This window comes from Saccopteryx leptura, chromosome 12 (genome assembly GCF_036850995.1).
Source record: "Saccopteryx leptura isolate mSacLep1 chromosome 12, mSacLep1_pri_phased_curated, whole genome shotgun sequence".
Lineage (NCBI taxonomy): Eukaryota > Metazoa > Chordata > Mammalia > Chiroptera > Emballonuridae > Saccopteryx > Saccopteryx leptura.
The window spans coordinates 10,187,163-10,211,891 of NC_089514.1; the positions used below are offsets into that span (position 1 = coordinate 10,187,163).

Below are 24,729 nucleotides of genomic sequence, written 5' to 3' on the forward strand. Positions count from 1 at the left end.
CCTTACTCCTTTAAAGACACTCTGCCCCCCTATACTAAATAAACTATTCGATGGCAAGGATGGGGCTCATTTCTCCTGTAGAATGTACAGGAGATGTTGACTAAATACTTGCCGGAATCCTTTCATTATTTCATTAGGAAAAACAACCTCAGGGCTCAGAAAGACTTTCGCGTGCTCAGCTTGCCCGGAGACCGAACGTCTCTGTGGAAAAGAACCCAGGCAGGGGCGCCTTTCCTGATGAGGCTGTAAGGCAGACAGCAGTCAAAGGCTGTGCTCCCGAGACAGGCCCGTCCGGCGTCCCTCTCTGGGCACGCCCAGTCCCACTCTGGGCACGCCCAGTCCCTCTCTGGGCACGCCCAGTCCCACTCTGGGCACGCCCAGTCCCTCTCTGGGCACGCCCAGTCCCACTCTGGGCACGCCCAGTCCCTCTCTGGGCACGCCCAGTCCCACTCTGGGCACGCCCAGTCCCTCTCTGGGCACGCCCAGTCCCACTCTGGGCACGCCCAGTCCCACTCTGGGCACGCCCAGTCCCTCTCTGGGCACGCCCAGTCCCACTCTGGGCACGCCCAGTCCCACTCTGGGCACGCCCAGTCCCACCTGCACCTTCAGAGTCTTTGCCAGGCAGCGGCGGCTGGGATATGTCTCTCCCAGCAGCCTCCCGAGGTCTGTCCTTTGCCGCCGGGTCACGGCGAGCAGCTGCAGAGGTTACGCGGTTTGGCCAGAGGCACGTTGGTGTTGACCTGGGCCAGGGATCCCAGGTGAGACACATGTGTTTGTTCTCACGGTTCCGCAGCCGTCTCTGGGCCCCTGGCGCCGCGCGGCTTTGCTCCGTCCTAACACATCCATCCAGCGTGCTGGTTCTGGCACAGATGTTCTTCGTCAACTCCGCTTGCAGAATCAGATGATGCTTCTGGGGAAGCCGCTCTTTCCTCTTCTTGATCTTGAGAAAACAGGGTGCGTCAGACGTTGACCGTCCTTATGCGGCTGTGGGTCTATCCCTCAGGCCTTCACCCCGAGTGAGACCTGAACAAACCAGGCTGCCAGGAACGTGCCTACAGAACAGCTCCATACAAGGTCCCTGACACCAGGCCCGTCCCCCAGCCTTCCCAGGTACCAGGTCCGGACATCTATCCTGTGTCTATTTCAGTGTCTTTCCCCTGACACTAGCTTTCTGGGTCAGCGTGATAGATACACTCACCTTCCTCTCCATGCGGGCGTCATCCCTGAGATGAGGAGGTAAGCCGGAAGACTGTGCCTCGCTGTGCCCCCAGCTGTGCCCCCAGCCTGTGGAGAGAGATGTGTGCAAGCACTTGTCTGCCCCTTGGGTTCAACCTTGTCAACTGTCTCCAAAGCACGAAAGCTTGTGTGCAGGGCCCCTCACCCCAGGCACTGCTGGGCTGGCTGCTTAGAGCCCGCAGGGCCCAGAGCAACCCCTCCCTAGTTTGGGCTTATTTTCAGCCCTTCAGCATCTTTGGTCAAGTCACTGGATGATAAAGAGAAGGGTGACATCTTCTGTGTCGCCTGCCACAGTCTAGATTCCCAGGGCACCATACCAGTTCTCGGCGAATTGACCACTTTCAGGATGACAGCAGGCCTAGGCGGGGCCCTAAATTGCCATCAGTGTTTGCGGAATGAAGGAGGGAGCAAATGGGGTGACCCGGGCTCTGGAGAAGCCCGCCACCCCTCTGAGCAGCTAGCTGAGTCTTATCCCAAGCAGCTAAACTCATTGACGTCCCCTCGGCAAGATGCTGGGCCAGAGTCCTGGGGCAGATTAGTCAGGGGGATAAATCAGAGCGCCCAGAGCAAGCGCCGCCGTTTGACGTTCTGCAGAAAACAGATGCAAAAGGCAGCCGGCTTTGGGCAAGCTCCCTGGTGGCGCCCTGGCATTGGAGTCAGCTGGCGGGCCCGACAGGGGCGTGGGCTGGAGGTGTGGGAAACTGGAGAGGAGCTTCCTGCCGCCCGCCGACTCTCACCGAGGCCTCACGCGTGATTGCGGAAGACCGGGCATCCACGGGCTGGGAAAGAAACCTGGCCGCCTTTAGGTGAACCCCGAGGAGCCCATGTCTGCCTCTTTCTCAGGGTGTGCACTTGTCATTGTCTCCGTGATGTTTTAAAAGCCTTTGGTTATTCTACTGGATTTCCTAGGATTTCTTGAAATGATCGCCTTTTATTTTTTCTGTGCGTGTTTTCATTTCGGGAGGAAGCTAGAGCCCCAGCAGGCCCGAGACAAGACCTTCCTGCATGTAAAGAGGAACAGCCTGCACCCCAGGCACCTGCTCAGTCCCAGGCACAGGGGGTCGGCCGATCAATCCTAGAGGCAGCTGTGGTGACAGCTGTCACTTGAAGTCAGACATCTGTGCCAGCTCGCTGGATCGCTCAGGGCAAGTTGCCTCACACTCTCAACTTTCCTTCTAGAACAATGGAGAAAACAGTGCTGACTTCCAAGGCTGTGCTGTAGATTCCGTAAGACAACAGCGCCAGGCTCATAGAAGATGTGCGGTTACATATTTCCTTAAAAAATAGTTTTCCTGTTGTCTTGGCCTTTTCATTTTATTTATTTATTTATTTGTTTATATTTGTATTTTTCTGAAGCTAGAAACGGGGAGAGATAGTCAGACTCCTGCATGCGCCTGACCGGGATCCACCCGGCACGCCCACCAGGGGGAGACGCTCTGCCCACCAGGGGGCGATGCTCTGCCCCTCCAGGGCGTCGCTCTGCCACGACCAGAGCCACTCTAGCGCCTGGGGCAGAGGCCAAGGAGCCATCCCCAGCGCCCGGGCCATCTTTGCTCCAATGGAGCCTTGGCTGCAGGAGGGGAAGAGAGAGACAGAGAGGAAGGAGAGGGGGAGATGTGGAGAAGCAGATGGGTGCCTCTCCTGTGTGCCCTGGCTGGGAATCGAACCTGGGACTTCTGTACCCCAGGCCGACGCTCTATCACTGAGCCAATCGGCCAGGGCCCTTTTTTTTTTTTTAAAGCAAACCTGCAAAGGAAGTAAGTGGGAGACTGACCTTCTGCAAACCCTGTGGCACTTTTCTGCTGTAACCTCCTGTCAGCTGTGTCCTGGGCTGAGCAGTGAGAACCCAGAGTGAGCTAGCTCTGTGCCCACAGCTGAGGGCTGGGCGTTCGCCGGGCGGCCCTGGCTAACCAGGAACGTCTGGGCTTCTCATGGGGGTCGGGGGGGGCAGGAGCGAGGGGACAGCCTGGCTTCTCACTCTCGGTGTCATATTCGGGCCACCTGGAAAGCGGGGTCTGCCTAGAGCAGGGGTCTCAAACTCAACTCAGCATGTGGGCCGCAGAGCAAGATCACAGCCATTCGGCAGGCCGCACTAGGTCTACAAAAGGCAACTGTTACGCAACACTTTTCAGTGTCACAAAACGACCAGAAACTGTAGTTCGCATCACAACTGCTGTTAACTAAGCTAATATCTAGCTAGGATGCTAGAGAAATGAAAAATACAAGTAGGCCCGTAGGCTTACTTAATTTTATCCAAAATATTTTGAACTTTGTGGATTAGTCTGCAGGCCGCACAAAATTGTTCGGCAGGCCGCGAGTTTGAGACCCCTGGCCTAGAGCTTTCGGTTTCCGAAAGCTGTTTGAAAACAGTGTTTCGTGACAGGCAGGGGTGTGTCCAGCACTGCCCAGCAGAGCAGGACAGGAGGCCGGGCAGCCTCAGCCATGGGGCGGGGGGGGGGGGGGGTAAGAGAATGAACATACTTTCCAGAGCTTGCTCCCCAAAATGTGAATCGAGAGATAAACATGCCCCTTTTCAGGAATTCCTTCCTTGTTCTTGTTTCACAAGGCTTACACAGAGTAGTAACACCTCTCTCATGCAAACAGGAAACATCTTTGGGAACTATAAACATATTATTTCTCTCAGATTGGCTTTGAGGCCTTGAGAATAAGACAGCAGGCTTTTAATAAAGGCCTGTCCTCGCAGAGGGGGTAGGGAGTGAGCCCGAACAGGTGTCAGTTTTGTTCCTGGGGCCAAAAAGCTTGGAGTCATTCTTTTTATTTTTTTTAATTTATTTTTTGTATTTTTTCTGAAGCTGGAAACGGGGAGAGACAGTCAGACAGACTCCCGCATGCGCCCGACTGGGATCCACCCGGCACACCCACCAGGGGCGACGCTCTGCCCCTCTGGGGCGTCGCTGTGTTGCGACCAGAGCCACTCTAGCACCTGGGGCAGAGGCCAAGGAGCTATCCCCAGCGCCCGGGCCATCTTTGCTCCAATGGAGCCTTGGCTGCGGGAGGGGAAGAGAGAGACAGAGAGGAAGGGGGTGGTGGAGAAGCAAATGGGCGCTTCTCCTATGTGCCCTGGCCGGGAATCGAACCTGGGTCCCCCACACGCCAGGCTGACGCTCTACCGCTGAGCCAACTGGCCAGGGCCGCTTGGAGTCATTCTTAACTCGTCTCTTCCCTCACCCATCCAGAACGTGCTTCTGCCCGCCTCCCCTGCGACCACCCTGGCCACGCCCCTGTCATCTTGTACCTGAATCCTGGGTGTGGCATCCCCCACCCCTGCCCTGCCTACCTGCCTAGTCCCCACCATACTCCGACCTCCTGCGGGCAGCCAGAGTGGTGCTCTGAGCCACAGGTCTGCTTCTGCGTGACGCCCTGGCCCTGGCCCTTGTCCCTCCTCTGCCCAGCTTGCCTGCCTGCCCTCTCCTTCAGGGCTTTGCTCTGGTCTCACCCTGCTCAGTTCTGCAACTGCCCCCCTCTTCCCCGTACACCCGGCCCCCGACTTGACTTTTTCTGTTCCCCACATGAATCCTTGCCCCTAACAGAGCGCATGGTTTATTTATGATGTTTTTATGTCTTTGCTATAGTCTCAGAGGAGATCATAGCAAATGTTCCTCAGGGCACAGGGAAAAGGGGACAGGCAGATCTGAGTTCAAATCCATCCTTTACCGGTTATTCCCTGTTTGATTTGCATAAATTACTTAACCCCTCGGAAGCCCAATTTCGTCATCTATGAAATAGCAGCAATTCATTCACTGGGCGGCAAGCACTCATTAAGCACTGGCACTGAGAGGCGTTGGGGTGGGGAGAGGAATAGTATAGACTCTGTCCTTGTTGTTATTTATGAGACTGTAAAGAGGAATAAATGCACGTATGTGTATCTTAGACCTGATGGAGGACTCGGTATATATTTGGTGCTCATTAAATACAGTTTCGGCCTGACCTGTGGTGGCGCGGTGGATAAAGCATCAACCTGGAACACTGAGGTTGCCCGTTTGAAACCCTGCACTTGTCTGGTCAAGGCACATATGGGAGTTGATGCTTCCTGCTCCTCCCACACACCTCTCTCTCTCTCTCTCTCTCTCTCTCTCTCTCTCTCTCTCTCTCTCTCTCCTCTCTAAAGTGAATAAATATAAATAAATACAGTTTCTTTTTTGAAGAACTTAAATACATATTTTATTATCTTCTCCTTTTAGTTCATGCCATATTCTCTTACTGCTAAGAAGAGTGAACTATATTAAACACACACCACACACACACCACACATTTTTGAGTCATAGCAGGAGTTTTGGGAAAGGGGGCTGGATGAGTCCCAGAGCCTCCTACAAATACATTCAAATCATAGTGTACACATGTGATTTAAATAGGTAGAGAGGGGAAGTCTGCCGCTTTTATCAGATTCTCAAAGAGTGCCCTTGATCCATAAAAGTTTAAAAACATTTCCAAAGCCCCATGATTGGTCCATCATGCCAGGTTCCTCCAAACGAGGATCTGTAATGAAAACTCTGAGGTGGTGATTCGTTCCAGGGTGAAGGTGGGCTTTCTGTGTGGCGTTGGTGCTGAGCCCCCGGCTTCCGGGGTGGCGAGAGGAAAGCCTGTGTCCGTCAAGGTCATTGCTTCTTGAATCCCCTGGTGCCCACGGGAATTCAGAGGCTCGCCCCCTCGCGGATGGAGCCAGCCCGAGGTGGCGGGGACGGCAGCACAGATGTGTGTGCGCGCGGATGCTGTGAGAGCTTCATTAACCACCGGGCGCGGCCCGGTCACGGTGGGCGGGGCCCCTCCGGCCTCTGCCTGATTCTGTGTTCTGATTTGGGAAGCCTGGGAAGAGGACTGTCTTAAAGGGTGACTAATGCAGAAGTGTGATATTACTGTTATTATTATTATTTTTGTATTTTTATATTTTTCTGAAGCTGGAAACGGGGGAGAGACAGTCAGACAGACTCCCGCATGCGCCCGACCGGGATCCACCCGGCACGCCCACCAGGGGGCAATGCTCTGCCCCTCCGGGGCGTCGCTCTGCCGCGACCAGAGCCACTCTAGCGCCTGGGGCAGAGGCCAAGGAGCCATCCCCAGCGCCCGGGCCATCTTTGCTCCAATGGAGCCTTGGCTGCGGGAGGGGAAGAGAGAGACAGAGAGGAAGGAGGGGGGGGGGTGGAGAAGCAAATGGGCGCTTCTCCTATGTGCCCTGCCCGGGAATCGAACCCGGGTCCCCCGCACGCCAGGCCGACGCTCTACCACTGAGCCAACCGGCCAGGGCACTATTATTATTATTGACGTTATGACCGCAGGCCGCGGGCTCGCGTAGCTCCGCGCGTTCTTCTCAGCTCTGTAGCGGTTAATCCCAGCCCCATCGTTCAGCCTTCGCGCTCCTGGATCAGCCCGGGAGGATGTTTTCTTTCCATTTCTTCTTGCAAGAGAAAAAATGAGATGGATGGAATGAGAGGTGTTTCAAAGTCAAGAAAACGGTACCAGCGGACTACTCTGTCTTGTCTCAGGTGCCGGAGCAAGGCCGCGTTGTGCTGTGCCCTCCTCGCCTCTTGGACAGGCAGAACAGGGGTGCATCCGGGGGCTGCAGTGTCCCTACATCTGGCCCCCAGGCCACCACCACTCACCAGGCTTTGATAGGCCCTTTGTGTCTTTCGAAATTCTCGGGCACAGAGCCCGCCTCCCTGTGGAACCTGTGTAGGACACGCCCACAGAGCCCCGCCTCCCTGTGGAACCTGTGTAGGACACGCCCACAGAGCCCGCCTCCCTGTGGAACCTGTGTAGGACACGCCCCCTGGGGACTCAGCGCAGAGGTGCTGTGGCTTTTAGAGGCTGATCTCCTTTTGGAAGACCCTCAAATGAACGCTCAAAGCAGTTTCCATCATGATAATTGCAGACTCCCCCCCACCCCCACCCCAGTCTTACTGAGGTATGATTGGCAAATAAAAATTGTATATATTTAAAGAGCACACACCAGGAGATGTTTTGCTACGTGTGTGCATTGTGAAATGATCACAACAGTCAGGCTAACATATCCAGCACCTCTCATAGTTACCTTTCGTACGTGTGTGTGCTGAGAACACTGAGACTTACTCTCTTAGCAACCAGACTCAGAGGAGCAGAGGGTAGAAGGGTGGTTGTCGGGGTGGGGGGTGGGGGGCAGCAGGAAAGGGGGAGACGCTGCTCAAAGAGGACAAAGTTCCTCGTATGCAGGATGAACCCGTTCCGGAGATCTACTATTCAGCATGGCGACTAGAGTTAATACTGTATCATAGATGTGAAATCCGCTTAGAGCAGCGGTTCTCAACCTGTGGGTCGCGACACTGGTGGGGTTGCCTAAAGCCATCGCAAAATACATAATGCATATCAGGTATTTACATTCCGAATCATAACTGTAGCAAAATTACAGTTATGAAGTAGCCACCAAAATTATTTTTTGGTTTGGGGTCACCGCAACATGAGGAACTGTATTGCGGGGTCACAGCATTAGAAAGGTTGAGAACCACCGGCTTAGAGAGTGGCTCCCGAGGGTTCTCACGGCGGCGGCTCCTCTATATTGTAGTGTAGTGGATGTCTGCAGGTGCGGCCTTGGGCCAGTGGTCTCCTCTCTGCTTTCTCTTCTTGGCCTTATTTGTAAAGCTACTTAACGATGGATTGAGGTGGTCTGTGATTGCAAAGCCAGCATATCCTCATCAGAGGGCTTCGGGTGAGAGGGCTGTTCATTGACCAGACACATAGAGTAAGCCTCCCAACTCAACACACAAGAAATACCCGCTTCCGAGAGACACCATTGTAGGTCAGGGGCAGAATTCAGTTCAAGTCCAGCTCTGCCATTGACTGTGTGAGCTCAGGCAAGTGAAGTTTCAGTGTGAGGGTTCCATGGGACACCATACCTGCAGACGGTGGTAACACACCATACCACGAATAGTAGCTATTTTTATTATCCCTATACTAAGGCTATTATTACTACTGCTCACGTTGGTAGCGATATTTATGTTGGGGGGAGGGAAGAGATTGGCAATGTCCTTGGATATGACTCAAGGTGAAACCTGCCCTTTTTAGTAGGCGGGGGCGGCGGCTCTGTCCGCACATTTTGACAACTCCTCAGTTACCAAGAGAGCTGAAAATATATCAGCCCTGGGTCCTGATGCATTATTGATGCTGTTCCTTTTCTTCCGGCTGCATTGCACGGTCCTTGCAGGCCCAGAGCAGGAAGGGTAGGAGGGGTATTCTCTCTCTCTCTCTCTCTCTCTCTATCTCTCTCTCTCATTCTCTCTCATCCCTTGGAGACAGGCCAGAGAGGAATCGTGCTCCAAAATGTTACTTCCCTTCTAAGGTGAAGAGCATGAGTTGCATCTGGTTGTCCCGGTGGGTTATTTCCACGCAGCAGCTGCAGCAGCTCCCTCCGCGCGGCTTCGCCCCTGCACCATGTCACAGGTGATTAAAGACAGGCAAGCAAGCCTGCTGGGCTGGAGTGAGGTCAGAGCCCTCCGGGGCAGTGCAAAGAGGGATTTTCCTTGGTGTTGCAAACACTGATGGAGGACGTCACAGAGCCCCGGGAGTGCTCTGTACGGGCTGTGAAAGCGCCTCCGGCGGGGTATTGATTTGGCAAGTTGGTTAGCAGCAGCTGGGACAAATGAGGCCGCCTGGCCGCTGAGGGGTGGGGTGGAGGGGCTGGGGTGGGGGGCCCAGCCGCTGGGAGATCCGCCCACAAGACTAGCGTGGCCCGAATGTTTGCAAATGCCAGGTGACATGGGCTCAGCCAGGGCACAAAATGACGCAGCACCGGCCGCTGCCAAGATGCCCAGAATAAAGCTTGGCATGGACTTTTGAAGAGCAAATTCTGATAAGCTCTCAAATTTAAGCACCTGCTTAACTGGTTTAAAAAAAAGAGAGAGAAAGGGAAGTACCTACAATCACTGCATTTTCAGAAACATCTTTTGGCCTTGAACCATGCTGCCGCCTTCTTAGGAAGAGTTTCCTTTTCTTCCTTTTTCTCCGTCTCGTCTCCTTTCTTGTACGTTTGAAACGTGCACTCACTAATCGTGGCTTCCAGGGCTGGCTGGTAATTGGGGGAGGCAGGCCGTCGCTGAATTCTAATCACATTTATGATCTAATTGAATGAGGTAAGCCTCCCTGCCCATCTCTCCACATACGCACATTTTCCTTTGATGAGAGTGTTGTTTCTAAAAGCCACAGTTATCATCAAATAAAGTTCCAAAGCACCAGGAGTGACTGATCCATAAATCCTTGACCGAGTTTGACTTTGAAAAGGTGGCGCATTGAAATGTCCTCTCTGACCAGCTGGTTGCAGCCTGCCGTGAGAGACAGCTAAACCCTGCGATACATCAATAAAGAGGGACAGTGGTCAGACGTGCCAGGTCCTGGCTGCATCTTTAGGAATTGCTTGGAATTGATCTGGCAGAAATGGTTGGTTTCTTTCTTTTTTTTTAAATTGAATTTATCGGGGTGACACTGATTAACATCATGGTACAGGTACAAGGTGTGCGATTCTACAACACAGTTCTATACACTGTATTGTGTGTTCAAGTCTTCATCCGTGACCATTTCCCCCCATACCCTCCTCTGCCTCCCCTGCCCCCAGTAATCACCACATGTTGTTTGTGTCCATGAGTTTTTTTGTCCTTTTTTTTTGCTCAATTCCTCCACCCCCTCACCCATCCCCTTCCCACAGCTGTTAGCCTGCTCTGTATGTATGAGCCTGTCTCTGTTTTACTTGTTAGCTCATTTTGTTAATTAGAGTCCATATACAAGTGAGATCATATGGTACTTGTCTTTTTCTGACCGGTTTATTTCACTGAGCCTAATGCTCTCCGGGTCCATCCATGCTGTCGAAAAAAAAAGGGTAAGAATTCCTTTTTTATGGCTGTGTAGTATTCCACTGTGTAGAGATAAATGCTATGGTACATTTACACAATGGTTGGCTTCTGATAGATTGAATCATATATAAAACAAGAGTATGCAGGAAATTATTAATCTGATAAGTAAGATTTGCATCTCCAGACACATGAGACTGATTTTGGTACAGGGCGCAGAGGATGCTTCTGCTCTGTTAGTGGATTGTGAGGTGGGGGCTGATTTCATAAGTGTTCTTTGAGCTGGGGCCAGAGAGGGGAAATAGCAAGTGGAATCTTTCTTATTTAGAGACTGATTGATTCAGAAGGCTCTGTTTGGTTGGCCCATAGTGAAAGCCCAATGGCTTCTAATAGGATTTTTTTTTTTTTTTTCCTGAAGGGAGAAGTGGGGAGGCAGACAGACAGACTTCTGCATGCACTCTGCTGGATCCACCCGGCATGCTCACCAGTGGGTGATGCTTGGCCCATCTGGGGTGTTGCTCCGATGCTACTGGAGCCATTCTAGCACCTGAGGCAGAGGCCATGGAGCTGTCCTCAGCGCCTAAGCCAACTTTGCTCCAATGGAGCCTTGGCTGCAGGAGGGGAAGAGAGAGATAGAGAGAAAGGAGAGGGGGAAGGGTAGAAAAGCAGATGGGCACTTCCCCTGTGTGCCCTGGCCGGGAATTGAACCTGGGACTTTCACACGCCGGGCCGATGCTCTACTGCTGAGCCAACCGGCCAGGGTAAGAGGATCTTTATTGACTTGATTGGAGCTGTTTCCAAGGACTCAGCACTCTCTCCTTTCAATGCTTTGGTTAAAATCCTCCTAACTGCTTCCTAAACTCCACCGAGGAGCATAATGCTCATTTCTTCCTTTGCATCTAGCCAGGCAGTGGGGAAGCCACACAACTGCAGTCTGCACACTAGTGTCTACCTGGTTCCGTGGAGATTTGGGCAGCATAGAGGCGCTTACTTTCAGAGTCTCTTGCTAAGATGTGCCCTGCATGCTAATTACTTTTAAATTGTGTCTCTACATATCCCTTCCCCTCCATAAATCAAGCTCCACTCCCTGCTTATTCGAGTCTGTTTATATCTCAGGTGTAGAAATATAAGCATATTTCAACCTCTGATGAGTCTGTCCGTCTGTGTGTGTAAAGGATTATGGACCAAATCAAGGTGCCTTCAGGGTCTTTTTTATTAGCCCGGATGTGTCAGAGGCGTGTGGGTGGAAGGCATCCATGGAAATGGATTCTCTTACTCTCCTGTCTTAGAACTCCGATCACTTCTGAGAATCAGAGGAACTCGAATGGGCCGTTGAGTTGTCCCCAAGGACAATTTTGAAAATACTGTCAGGAATAGTTTATTCTCCTTCATTCCCCTTGGGTGTTGACTCACTCAAAAAAGTAAGATTTCACTTATCTGCAGGGACTGAGGGCAGCTGCCAGATAATGGAAAGTTAACCCTTTAGACACCAAGAGCTAAGCCAGCACCTCCCACGTGAGCTTTGAGTCCAGGTGAGGATTCCTCTGTTTCTATGCCCCAGGCTTGCTCTTCAATAGCGTTTACTTGACAGGAACCGCCTTGGGCCATAAATGAAATACATGTCACAGTCCTTCTCAGAGCAGCTCAGTTGGTCTGTTGGTCTGTGATGCACGGAGGCGGGGGCGGGGGGTGGGGGGAAGGACAGTGACGGACGAGATGTCTGTGGTCTCTGCCCTCCAGGACACTAGTCTCGTGGACGCTATGGCAATACCATCAGCAGCAGGGAAATGAGCTCCTCATCACTGATGGATCTGTTCAGCATTGTCACAGATTTATGCTGGAGCTAGAGTCTCTCCTCAGTTCAGGTCACTTTTTGAGGTCACTTAGCATCTCTCATTAAGCCAGGGGACGTGCTTGCTCCTTTCCAACCATTCTTCACATAGCAACCAGAGTAGTCTTTTATAAACATGCATCCTCTGTTGAAATCCGTCCATGATTACCTATTGTACCTCAAATGAAAGCCAGACCTTCCATGTGGCCCCAGGGCTCAGCTACAGCCCCTACCTACCCACCTCCCCCACCTCCTCTCAGGCCACTCTTCCCTTGGCCACCTCACCCCAGCACAACTTACCTCCTTCCGATTGCTTGACCACATCCTTCCCGCTCAGAGTCTTTGCACATGCTGTTCCTTCTTGTCAGAACTGTTTTTCCTCCTACTTGTTACTTGAATGACTACTTTTCCTTCTTCGGGTCTTGGCTCAGATGCCACCTGCTCATGAAGGCTATCCCTGACCACCTGTGTGGATTAAGGATGGCTATAAAATTTGTCACTATCCCCTCCCCCAGTGGAAGGTGGAGTCTATTTCTCTTGCCCTTGATTCAGGGCTGTACCCAACCAAATGCGGCAGAAGTGAGACTGGTCCAGCTCTGGGCCTGTCCTTCTTAGAACACTGGCTCTCACAATCCCGCTGCCACCTAAAGATGTCTAAGCTAGCCACCTGGAGAGACCACGTGGAGAGAGCGAGGGAGAGGTCCCTGCCTTCCAGCTGTTTCTGGGAGGGCCCCAGACATGTGAGTGAGACCGTGTTGGATAGTCTAGCTTTAATTGTGTAAAGCCAGTAGTCAGGGCAAGGGCCACCATCACGGCAGCCGCCTGGCTCATGCAGGTTCGCATTGGATTCGGACAGTCGGTAAAGAAACAACGGAGCCACAAACTGGTGGGCCATAGTCTTTAATCCTAGCTTGCACACGGCGGGCAAGTAAAAACACACACTGGGCTCCAAAACCCAGTCACATTCAGTGCTCACAAAGCCACTGACTTATCCGAGTTTCCTAGAATCAAAGGTTTCTAGCTCACCAGCCTTATTCTCCTCAGTTCCCCATCTCCTTCCTTATCCCAGATACAAACTCTGTACAAACTGGCATCTCACTCAGCACTCCGCCATCTTGGCTGCTTTTCCTGGCCTCCTCCACGTGGCCTCCTTCTGCTGCTGGCTCTACTCTCTCTGCTCTCTCATGCTAATCCCAGGAACCAAGAGGGCAAGTTCCCGTTCTACCCCTATTTTATAGTGTAGCTTCACAACCTCTAATCCAATATACAAAATAGGGAAGTCTCTAATACTAAGTCACTTCTCTGAGGCATGATTGGATTGTACCACCCCACATCAAAAAGGGTGGGAAAGGCTTAATCCCAAAACCAAGCCCCAGGCTACAATGATCCTGCCTGCCCCCAACACACATTAATATCACCTGGGCAACGGCATCTTTAACAAAGTGAGCATAATACATTTTATCCGCCCAACAAATTGTCATCCGACTGCAGCTGCACAAGCGACCCCAAACAAGACCAGCAGGAGAACTGGAGACCACGGCATCATGAGAGAGAAAAATGATTGCTGTGGTCCTGAGCCACTAAATTATGGGGGGTGGTTTGTTACACAGCAATAGCTGACTGAAGTGCTAATCTGTTTATAAATAGGTCCCACCCCCACTGTCCTCCATCCTGGACTCACTTTTACAGTGATGTATTTGTTATTTGATAATCTGTTCAGGATGGTTTCTGCAGTTAGACTGGCACTCCATGGCACACCACTGGATTTTTTTATTGATCACTGCACACCTACTGTCACATACGCCTGCCTGGCACAGAGTAAGGGCTCAGCAGTGTTTGTTGAATGAATGAATGAACGAGTTCAGAAGGTCCCAGTATTAATTTGTTTGGGAGGCTCTCTCCCCCTCAACCCCCACGTCTGATAACACAGACATGAATCTTTAAATCTTCTTCTGTGGTTGCAGTTCAGAAACCATTTTTTTTTTTTTTTATCTTTCTGAAGCTGGAAATGGGGAGGAAGTCAGATAGACTCCCGTATGCCCCGATCGGGACCCACCCAGCACGCCCACCAGGGGCGACGCTCTGCCCACCAGGGGGTGATGCTCTGCCCATCCGGGGCATCGCTCTGTTGCAACCAGAGCCACTCTAGCGCCTGAGGCAGAGGCCATGGAGCCATCCCCAGCGCCCGGGCCATCTTTGCTCCAATGGAGCCTTGGCTGCGGGAGGGGAAGAGAGAGACAGAGAGGAAGGAGAGGGGGAGTGGGGGAGAAGCAGATGGGCGCTTCTCCTGTGTGCCCTGGCTGGGAATCGAACCTGGGACTTCAGCACGCCAGGCTGATGCTCTACCACTGAGCCAACCGGCCAGGGCCCAGAAACCATTTTTGAAAAAATATTTTGTCCTTCTTTATTAATCGTACTTACTGAATCTCAATTCTCTTTGTATCTCCGACATACCCGCTCAACAGAGTTTCATGGTTACCTCCTAGGAACTCTCACATGGGAGCAGGCCCATCGCAGTCTGTGTGTCTAGCCTCTGCCATTGTCCCTTTCTTGACCCCCTCACACCCATCACACCAGGTGCCCTTGGACCAGATTCTGGAGTGGAAGTGGGAGTCATTCTCGAGACTGGGAAGGAAGTTCAGAGATAATGGTGTGCTGGGCTGTCTAGGGACACCACTTCTGGTTCCAGCTCTGTCACCACCAGGAGCTGGGCCCTGGGAACAGTTACTGCACTGGGTGCTGCTCCTTGCTCTCAGTATCGTAGGACCTTGGGCAGTGGGATCGCTAAGGTCCCTTTCAACGCTTAGGGGTTCCCCGCATTCAAATCTGCTTTATAGGCTTAGGAAGAACAACCAACCTGCTAATTTATGTGCATTTGGGTCAGAATTTGGCTGACTGTTGCCTCAGCAGTTTTACACGAACAAAAATTTCAATTTCATTAGCACAGCCAAGTTGCTTCTGCTGGGTTGGCAGTGTGTCCTGAGAGGCAGAGTGACCAGCGGGGGCCAGGAGTCAGGCAGCCTCGCCCTGTCATGCTGCCTGGGCGCCAGCTGGGAGGGAGACCGGGCACAGGGAAGCTGGCGGGCCTCTCAGACCTTGTCCACTTCGTTTCTGAGCTGCGGATGGTAATAATATCTGTCTCACTCATTTCAGGGTTGTTTCGAGGGGCTAGCATGTGTAATGGGGCATGCCTTGATATGTCATTGTCATGACGTTGTTGAAACAAAATTATTATTATTATTATTATTATTATTATTAATTAAATTTTTTTTTTGGTATTTTTCTGAAGCTGGAAACGGGGAGAGACAGTCAGACAGACTCCCGCATGCGCCTGACCGTGATCCACCTGGCACGCCCACCAGGGGCCACGCTCTGCCCACCAGGGGGTGATGCTCTGCCCCTCTGGGGGGTCGCTCTGCCGCGACCAGAGCCACTCTAGCACCTGGGGCAGCGGCCAAGGAGCCATCCCCAGTGCCTGGGCCATCTTTGCTCCAATGGAGCCTTGGCTGCGGGAGGGGAAGAGAGAGACAGAGAGGAAGGAGGGGGGGTGGAGAAGCAAATGGGCGCTTTTCCTATGTGCCCTGGCCGGGAATCGAACCCCGGTCCCCCGCACGCCAGGCCGACGCTCTACCGCTGAGCCAACTGGCCAGGGCCGAAACAAAATTATTAACATATCTATTTATCAAGACAATGAAGCCTCCTTATATTTACCCTGGGTGCTCTGCCCACTGCAAGGTTCCTGTACCATTTTCCAGTTTTCTTCCCTTATTTTCCTGTTGGATGGATGAGGTAGAGGAGGAGTGCCTCTAATAGTGAAGGACCTAGCCATGCTTTGCTGTTTGTTTTTTTTAACTCCTTATAGTGACCCTCTAAAACAGGAGTTGTATTAGGATTCTTTTATTTGGAAATTTGATTCAGCCTAATGTAAGTGAAAAAAAAAATGGGAGGAGAGAGCATTATTTGGATCCTATAACTTAAAAGGCCATGGGTAGCTCGGCTTCAGGCATGGCAGGATCAAGGGGCTCAAAAGATCCCTTCACACTATTTTCTTTGTCTTTTTAGTTCCTATTTTTCTCTGCGTTGGTGTCTTTTTTCTGTTATGCTTTCTTCACGTGGTAAAAAGATAACCCCAGAGCCAAGAGAACCTCAAGCCTTATACCTTCTTATCTCAAAGAAAAGAGAAATAAACCCCCTTATTCTTTCCCGTTGGCCACGTCAAATCTCCCATAAGGAAGCAGGACTGGAGCTGCTTTAGTCACGTGTCACCTTCAGACCAATCACTTTGTTTGAGACCTGGGTGGAAATCTCTGATTGGCCAGGCAATGTCTGTTATAGACACATCTATGTCAAATCTAGACTCAGGTTTCCCTATAGCTTTTTTGGACCCTTGAAAAGCCGGTTAGCCTAGACCAGGCGGTGGGTTTCTAAACAGGTTGTACGAGAGCTGGACAGGGATCCAAAGGTCACTGAGCCCCAGCCAGCCAGGGCTGAAGAAGAAAAGTGTCTTATTCTAGGTCACTTGTGATTCAGTGCCAGTCCAAGCCCTTTTCGTTTGCTGATTCCACCTGCTCTGGAGGGTTCCATGAACTTCTTCTGGCAGAGCCACTGAAGGGTCCTGCTAGAGAGAGGGGCCAAACCTGTGGGTCACAGGCAGATGACGTCAGACCACTCCCAAGCTGGGACTGCATCCTGTCTCTGCTCCCACCTCCTCTTCCCGCCTCTCTGGGCCACTCTCTGGGTAGTTGAGATGTTGGCTACTCGGAGCCCCATTCCAGATGGGTTTAGCCAGGCAGTGAACTGGGTTTAGCCAGTTCACTGCCTCTTCCTGCCCCTTGTTTCTCTAGTGGAGCTGGCTCCTGGGACAAAGTCTGCCCCAAATCATAAAACCAAACAGAAAAGACGACAAAGGGAAAAGCAGCGTAGTTGTCACCAAGGAGACCTCTTGTTAGAAAGGAAAGCCAGTGGCAAGAGGAGCCTCTGTGGGCAGCATGTATGGGGCAGTATCTGGTGTGGTTCTGTGCCCAGTGGTGTGACTTCCAAGATTCCAGATGCTTCTCCATAATTTCCCCCTTCATAGACTCTCTCACGGATGCCATTGCCAAGTTCTGAAGAATGTAGCAGGGCGCTGGCTGGCTTCACGGAGGTCAAAGCCAGGAGTATAATCTTGTAGAGGGAGGAGAGGTGCTCATGGGAGATAACGCTGTGCTTTTTCTGACTTGGCTGCTTTTCTTTGTCCTGTTTTTCCCTCTTTGTAACCCGAAGAGCTTGTTTGCATTGGGTAGCCAGACTCCTCTTCTGTGCCCTAGTTAGTAGCCTTCGCCCCAAGGTCATTGCACACAGGTTCCCAGAGAGCTGACCTGGGTGCATGATGAATGTACATTCAGGACAGCGAGTCCCCTCCACGTGTGACCACGCCTCCCCCTGCTTAGAACCACTGCGGCTCCCGGTCATCTGAAGGAGAGAGCCCAGGCTTCTGCCATGGCCCCAGGATCTGGCTGACCCTTCCAGCAGTTTCTCTTGCTCTCTGTAGTCATGCACTTCCGCACATGGATCGTGGACACCCCATGCCTGCTCATGCCTCTGTGTGACTTTTCATGCAGTGCCCTCCTTCTGGGGCCACCTGCCTCCACTCAACCAAGTCACAGCTCCTCACCCACCTTCAAGAGTCCATTCAAACGTCACTGCCACTATCTCGGTAGCCTTCCTAATTTCCCCCTAATTAGTGAGCCCTCCACCTGTGCCCCTGCAGCCCCACCCTCTCTGTCATACGCCCTTCTACTTGTCTTCAGATGTCTGCAGGGAGGGGATGCACCAGAGGGAAAAGACATGAGCTTTGTACTCTGGTCTGCTTTTAAAATCTGGCTCTGTCACTCGTGAACTGGATGTCTTTGCAAAAGTGACCTGACCTTTGGGAGCCTCTTCTGTCTTCACGTATAAATGGGAAGAGTGAACTACTCTGAAGCGTTTTGTTGTCGATGCAGTAAACCAACTTGCGATGTGCTGAGCGTGGCGCTTGACACGTGGTGGTCCTCAAGAACTGGTAAGGGTAGTAGTTGTCATTATTGTGGTTACTATTCAATCATGAAATCTTAAGGCAGAAGGGCTCTCTGGGGTCATTCTCATGCCTAGAAAGCCTGATTCCTTCTCCCTTGTCAGTCATCCAGCTTCTCTTTGAACTCTGCCAGGAGCACGGAGCTCACTTTCTCTCTGACCGTATGGTACTTAATGCTGACGATGCAGAGGCAGGCTAGTACTGAGGCTAAGTTATCCTATGTCTACTTGGGGACTATTTTGTTTTATTTTTCAGAGAGAGAGAGAGAGAGAGAGAGAGAGAGGAACAGGAAGGGAGAGAGAGGGGGGGATGAGAGAGATGAGAAACATCAACTTATAGCTGCTTCACTTTAGTTTTTTATTGATTGCTTCTCATACTTGCCTTGAGTGGGGGGCTCAAGCTGAGCCAATGACCCCTTGCTCAAGCAGCGACCTTGAGCTCAAGCCAGTGACCTTTGGGCTCAACCCAGTGACCATGGATCATGTTGGTGATCCCATGCGCAAGCTGGCGACTTGGAGAACTATTGTAAATTCACAGTTGTATGTATGTATGTATGTATGTATGCATGCATGTCGCTATATAGTTAGTGATGTTTGACCACATAAGAGTTCCTAAAAAGTTGGGTTAGGAAATCACAGTGCAGATAAACCTGCAAAGCGAAGTTGTGAGTGGCTTTGCATTTTCCTAGACCTTTTGTTTCTTGGTGGATTTGCATCTGTTTTTTGCTCGCCTCTGAGCAGAGCTCCAGGAGAAATTGTGGCTTGTCATGTTGCTGCAACTATCAGGCATACGCTATCTGTGACAGATAAAGAGAGAACAAAAGCGGAGTGACATAATAACGTGGTACATCGACAAGTGGTGACATTTTGTTGGCAGGGACAAGACAAGCTTTTCCTAATGTGGTTTAAAAAGAACCCTGGATTAGGGGCAAGGAATCCTGAATATTTGGTAGTGCTTTGGCCTCAGTCCTCATCTGGGAAGTGGGAGCATTGGTCCCCCCAGAGATGAGATAAGAAGGTAGAGGTGGACTTTGTCCCTGAAAACGAACTGCTCCCCTCCCCCATTCAGTGCAGCACTGCCTTTACTTCTGAAATCGGTGGTAGGCCCTGGCATCCCTTAGAAGACATTCTTTGACATATAATACTCTGTTGCCTAAAAAATTTTGAAAACTTCTAATCTGCCTTATTTTTAAGGTCCCTCCAGCTCCAAAAACCACTATGGCCCCAAAAGAAAGCCAAGTTCTATCCTTATGGACTTTCTAATACATGTTTAATTTGTAGTTTTTTTTTCTAAAATGAAACAAAAGCATGTTTGAGAAACTTTTAAAGAATATATTTTGTCTTCTCTTTCTGATGAGCTTAGTGGCATTAGAAGGCTATTCTTTCCCATTTTCTTCCAAAACATGTTTTTCTCTGAATCAGAAGTCTCACCGACAGTAGGAAGAAGTCATCGGTGTGGGTTGGGGCAGGAAGACCAGGGTGGTCCTTTGGCATTCACTCTGTCCTTTCCCGGGGTAAGGGGTGCACTCAGCAGTAAGCACTGCCCCGTCCAGCAGAGCCTTTCGCCACGTCTCCCCGGGTGACCTCGGAGGATCATAAAGGTGGGACAGACGTAAAAAAGCTTTTTGCCTAAATTCTTCACTTTAATGATGCAGAAAATGGGACCCCTGTGAGGGGGACCTATTTGTATTGGTGTAGGTCAGGAACTGTCACTCAAACTGTGATCTTTCCGAGTTTCATTCCCATGCTGGTGGCTAGGTGACCTCCCCATGCTTCAGTTTTCTTATATTGTGAATTGGGATGATGATGGTGATAGTCTTTGTCTCATAGTGTTGTTGCTATGTGTGTATGGAACCCTTAGGGCAGCGCTTGGACCATAGGAAGTTCGGATATGCACTTGCTATCATCATTACTGCACCTCTGTGTTTTGACAGCTGGTTGCCCAAGATGTACAATCTGATGGAAACCCCATTTGGGGACTGTGACCCTGTCTTGCACCCCCAAAACAAGTTGCTAAAATAATCTCTTCTTTTAACATCCTATCTATTCCCCCTCCCCCTCCATCAGGTGACTATTCCCTGCTGGGTGATATTGGGTGGGTGGACAATTGGTTTTATTCAGGTAAATGAATTTCATGTAAATATGTTTGGCTTCTTAATGCCCGGTAGGGATGCCTAAACTCAGTGAAATGTGTGTGCTTCCAGAAAACCTCTGTCTTCACTTATAAATGGGACTGGCTTTAATAAGGCAACTTCAGCTTGTGTGTCCGGTGTGCGTGCAGGTCCTTTCCAATCGGACAGGTCTGCTGCCTCCCCTTGAGGCCGGGGCCTTCTCCGCTGCACTGGACAGAGCCAGCCACGCCGGCCTCGGCACTCTCACCTCTCAGTTCTGGAGAGTCAGTGGCAGCTACCAAACGGGGGAGCATTTAGGATTTAGACACTCTGATTTTATTCTTTTATCAAGGTCCCACGCATGGAATGTGACTTGAGTCCTCATCTTTACGTTGACCTCACTTTTGGGACACAGGAAAATATCTGACAGAAAAAGGATGCTGGGAGGTGACCCAAAGAACCCTTCCCTGCCACTGAGTCATCTGGCAAGCTGCACCCTGACTCTCAGGAGCCCGGAGACCCCGGGTTGAAATGGCCCCTGGGAGGTGATGGTGACTTGCCTGACTTCATTTACAAGGGAGTTTGACTGCCGGTTCATCCTGTGATGTCAGGGCTGTGATCAGCTTGAGCACCAATTGGTCCTTTCTTTTTGTGCCTCTGGTCCCTCTGTTAATCCCCGTCCCAACTCCACACCCGGTCCCACTCTGCCAGAGCAGTTTGCGTTTCTGACATTGCGAATGACCCAGGGGGACAACGACAGTGGGTAGCAGCTTTGTGGAGCTGAAACCCTCCCTAGTCTCAGCACCACCTGGCCCCCATCAGCCCCTCGGGTTGTGTGACATTGATCAGTAGACACTCCTACCTACCTCTCCTCTTCACTGTTGGTAATCCCCACCTGGGTGGAGAGAGGGGGGAGGGGACTTTGTGAGTGTGATGTGTGGTTACTTTTCTCCCCATCAGTTGCTTTGATATTTCAAAATGGACCCGGCTCCCCCCAGCGATGGGGGGCGGGGAGCGCCAGCGCTGTGAATGAGAGAGAGCTCGGGCACTCACTCCGCGGAACCTCGCTGCTGCCGCGAGCCCCGCCGGGCGCCCAGGGAATCTCTCAGATTTCCGCGTGGTGCCGTGTTACTCACGGGCTTCAGCAGCCGTGGACACACCCGGGCGGGGGCGCCTGGCACGTGTGGGTGCCCGGGTGCGAGGCTGGAGCCCCGCGAGCGTGTGCCCTGCAGACGGCGGCGCCCGGCGCGCCCCTCCCTCCGCGCCCGCCCGGGGTGCCAGACCAGACGCCAGCCCCCGTGCGCTGACAGACGACTTTTCTCAGTTGTCAGTTTTCTCGCTTGTCAGCAGAGCTGCTGTTGGTAAGTGAAAGGAAACAGGGGGCTCGAAGGCAGCCGGGCAGGGGAGCGGGGAGGAGGAGCCGTGGGCGTCCCAACGCGGGGGGCGCTGCCTCGGGTCAGACCATGGGCCCTGTGCCAGGGCGCTGGCGCATCTCACTCATTCCCCACCTTGCTCTCCCCCTTCTCACTTTCTCCGTCCTCGCTGCCTCTCCCCTCCCCACCCTCTCCCTCTTTCCTCCAAATCCTTTAGTTGCCATACTGATCGCTTCTGTGGCTTTGTTAAAACAACAACAACAAAAACCAACATATCCAAATAGATCCGAGGTGCTTTCTTCCTGAATAGGAGCTCAATCCTTATCCCCGGACATTAGCCCGGGACATGGCTGGTTACGGTAGCTGCCTCCTGGGGGCCCCACGGCCCGGAGTGGTCCGCAGTCCCAGCCCGCTTTAAGCCCAGAGTTGGGGGGTGCAGACAGGGGAGCGCACCGGGAAAGTGACAGGGGAGGAGGCAGAGAGGGGACAGCCCAAGCTCACAGCCTCACTCCCGGTGATAACCTGCAGCTATGGAGTCGCCGACCAAGGAGATTGAAGAATTTGAGAGCAACTCGCTGAAATACTTGCAGCCCGAACAGATCGAGAAAATCTGGCTTCGGCTCCGAGGGCTGTAAGTAAATATTTACTTCTCTTGCCCCTTCTCCCTCTCCCATCAATACTTGACTACACAGCCATGGTCATGTCAACTCACCCTGATCGTGCATTTAAAGGGCATCCTGGCCCTTTAAACAGAGCCCAGAAGTTCCACAACTGCTTCTCTGTTAATTACAGTCACTGCTACCTTCCTTCCTACAGAGAGACTTGTCTTTCTGATTTAGAATGCCTTGCTGTTTCTAAGTTACGCTTTCTTTAGGGGAAGGAGACAGGTCTTTAGATGTCAGTTGTAGTAGCTCAATGCCCACAGAGCTGTTTGTGGTCCTTTTTGTCCAGGGAGAAAAGTTTGGGGACTGAGGTCACAGGCTTCTAATCACAGGAAGAATTCCCTCTGCAAAGAGCTTGCAAACACCGTGGCAGGTAGTCCAAAGAACTTACACATGCATTCTGGCTGGAAAATCCTCTTCTCCCTCTTCCCAGCCTAGTTCCACTTCTGAGATTGTCTTAGGCTACTTTCTAGCAGGGAAATGGTTATTGAAAGAAAGGGCTCTTTTGGAGAAAGTGGATGTGTGTGTGTGTGTGTGTGTGTGTGTGTGTGTGTGTGTGTGTGGTGGGCAGCAGCATTCTGGGATTTCCTAGTAATCCTTGAACAGTGAAGTAGGGTATTTGCTTTCAGCACAGTGGCCAGAATTCTTGTTGGACGGTGGACAATGGCCTCTGAATTTCATTCACTTCATTGGGTTGCATCTGATTTTGGGTACCGAGGTGAGGTGACCTGAAAATACAGGGTATCTTCTATAAAGCAATTTCATGGCAGTAGTTGGTGGTGGCTCTGTGTCTACAGTTTGCTTCCCAGCTGACCCGGCAGGTCCCAGTGACACCTACCATTGTGAGCAGAAACACATTTCATCAGGTATTGGGCGTCAGATATCTGGTGCTGTTTAAAAGAGCAAGTTTTCCTCCCTGTGGATCCTCTCGACATCCTGTGATGGGACCCTGGCACTTAGTTTGGCTTGCTGCATCTCATTGCTTTTGAAAGCACGAGCAGAACCCCAGACAAAACAAACAGAAGAGGTGCTCAGCTCAGTTCACTCCGTCTCAGGGGAGTTCACATCCCAGCTGGATGTTCTAAAGCGAAGCCTAGGTAGTCTATGTTTTTTTTTAAGGGGTCCCTGTTTCAAGTGCGATGTATAAAAAACCCTCCTTCTTCCATCAGTGGTCTTAATGAGTGGCACTGCTATCAATCTAAATAGGAAACCAGGCCAAGTAATAGGACCTTTGGAGTGTCCGGCTGCTGCAGGCAGAGGCTGTAACTTATTTGGAAATTTTGTCTTTCTGGCTGGCAGGCTGTCCTTACCGTGGAGGCACAGGCCACAGCGCCCGGTTATGAGCTGTGTTTACAGTAAGCCTGTGTCATGGGCAATACACGGGACATCTGATTTTATTTTCGGAGCACACAGAAAGTCTGTTGCATCCACAAGCCTGAGTCCAAGATAGACAGTGTCCGAGTGTGGTCAGGCTGGGTCTCCTTGCCTTCTGGCCAGAGGGACTCACGGACACACGCTCAGGAACTGCCTCCCTCTGGCTGCTTTACAATTCAAACCAGCTCCACTCCACACAGCAGGCAGGCTAGAAAGGAGTGTTTGGGCAGATCAGCAAGGCTGGTGTGTGTGTGTGTGTGTGTGTGTGTGTGTGTGTGTGTGAGTGTGAGTGTGTGAGTGAGATAAAGCACTTAGCGGTTACAGCTCATGTGCAGCTTTCTCTGACGTCGGTTATGCTGCTCTCTCCCTAAGGTATTGGGTTATGATGTGTCCACATTTTTTTTCTGGTCTCTTGTAGCTACTCAGCCACTAGCTCCTTTAAACATAAAGGGTGTGGATTGATTGATTCCTCCAATGTGTGGTTTTGAATCTCTCTCTTTGCTTTCCCTACAGAAATGCCCAGCAACCCTAGGATCAGTAGCTTCACCTTCTACTTGTAAAAAGGACATGTGACTATCTTTATGATGGCGTGTATATATGTTTACTACGGTTATGGTTCTATGACTTTATTTATTTACTTATTTTAACATAACAGTAGTGCTATATAATAAGATGCCAAAGACTCCGCAAACCAAAACACATGCTTATTTATACAACATGGAATAACACTTCTGCAGTTCACAGAACAGAAACCCCTTAGGGGATGGAAATACTATATGTACTCGTCCACACAACAGACTCTCAGGAAGAGAAAGCAAGCGATCCTTTCAGTGTTTTAGAAAGGCCCACTCGGCACAATCGGATTTTCCTATCAGTTTATTACCATGACACCCTTCTGGAACGGGCTTTGTAGGTGACCACAGTCTGGATTCAGTTAAGCTTGTTTGCAGACAGTCAAGTTCAGGACTTGATCATGTCCTGCACGGACTGTTCAGTGGTATCTGTCCCTTCTTGTCAGTATCTGCCCATTTAATCTGTTGCTGAATTGTTCATCTCCTCCGTTATATAAGTTTCTCAAGGACAGAAACACCTGTGTGTCTTGCTCACTGCTGTGCCTCCAGTGCCTAGAACAGGATTTGGCGCATTGTAGATGCTCAACTAATAGGTGATGACAGAAGCACGAAGACCAAAGTGTGAACTTTTTAATATTCAAAATGAAGATAGATGTCTACTTGTGTTCGCTTATAGGCCAGGTGTGACCTA

General features: G+C 51.2%; 1 protein-coding gene across 13 annotated transcripts in view; it reads left to right on the plus strand.

The window, feature by feature from the left end:
• Positions 1 to 24,729, plus strand: part of PDE1C (phosphodiesterase 1C) — a 436,629-nt gene that overhangs the window by 199,946 nt on the left and 211,954 nt on the right. Inside the window, exons 1-2 of one of the 13 annotated variants that reach the window (XM_066354406.1) lie at positions 21,291 to 21,418; positions 21,959 to 22,061. The exons of 11 other annotated variants lie outside the window; for them this stretch is intronic. In XM_066354406.1, the coding sequence (XP_066210503.1) occupies positions 21,961 to 22,061 (101 nt within the window). In that variant the 5' untranslated portion in view covers positions 21,291 to 21,418; positions 21,959 to 21,960. Of the gene's footprint in view, positions 1 to 21,290; positions 21,419 to 21,544; positions 22,062 to 24,729 lie in introns of those variants that run through there. One more of the 13 variants, XM_066354405.1, reaches the window with a different exon arrangement.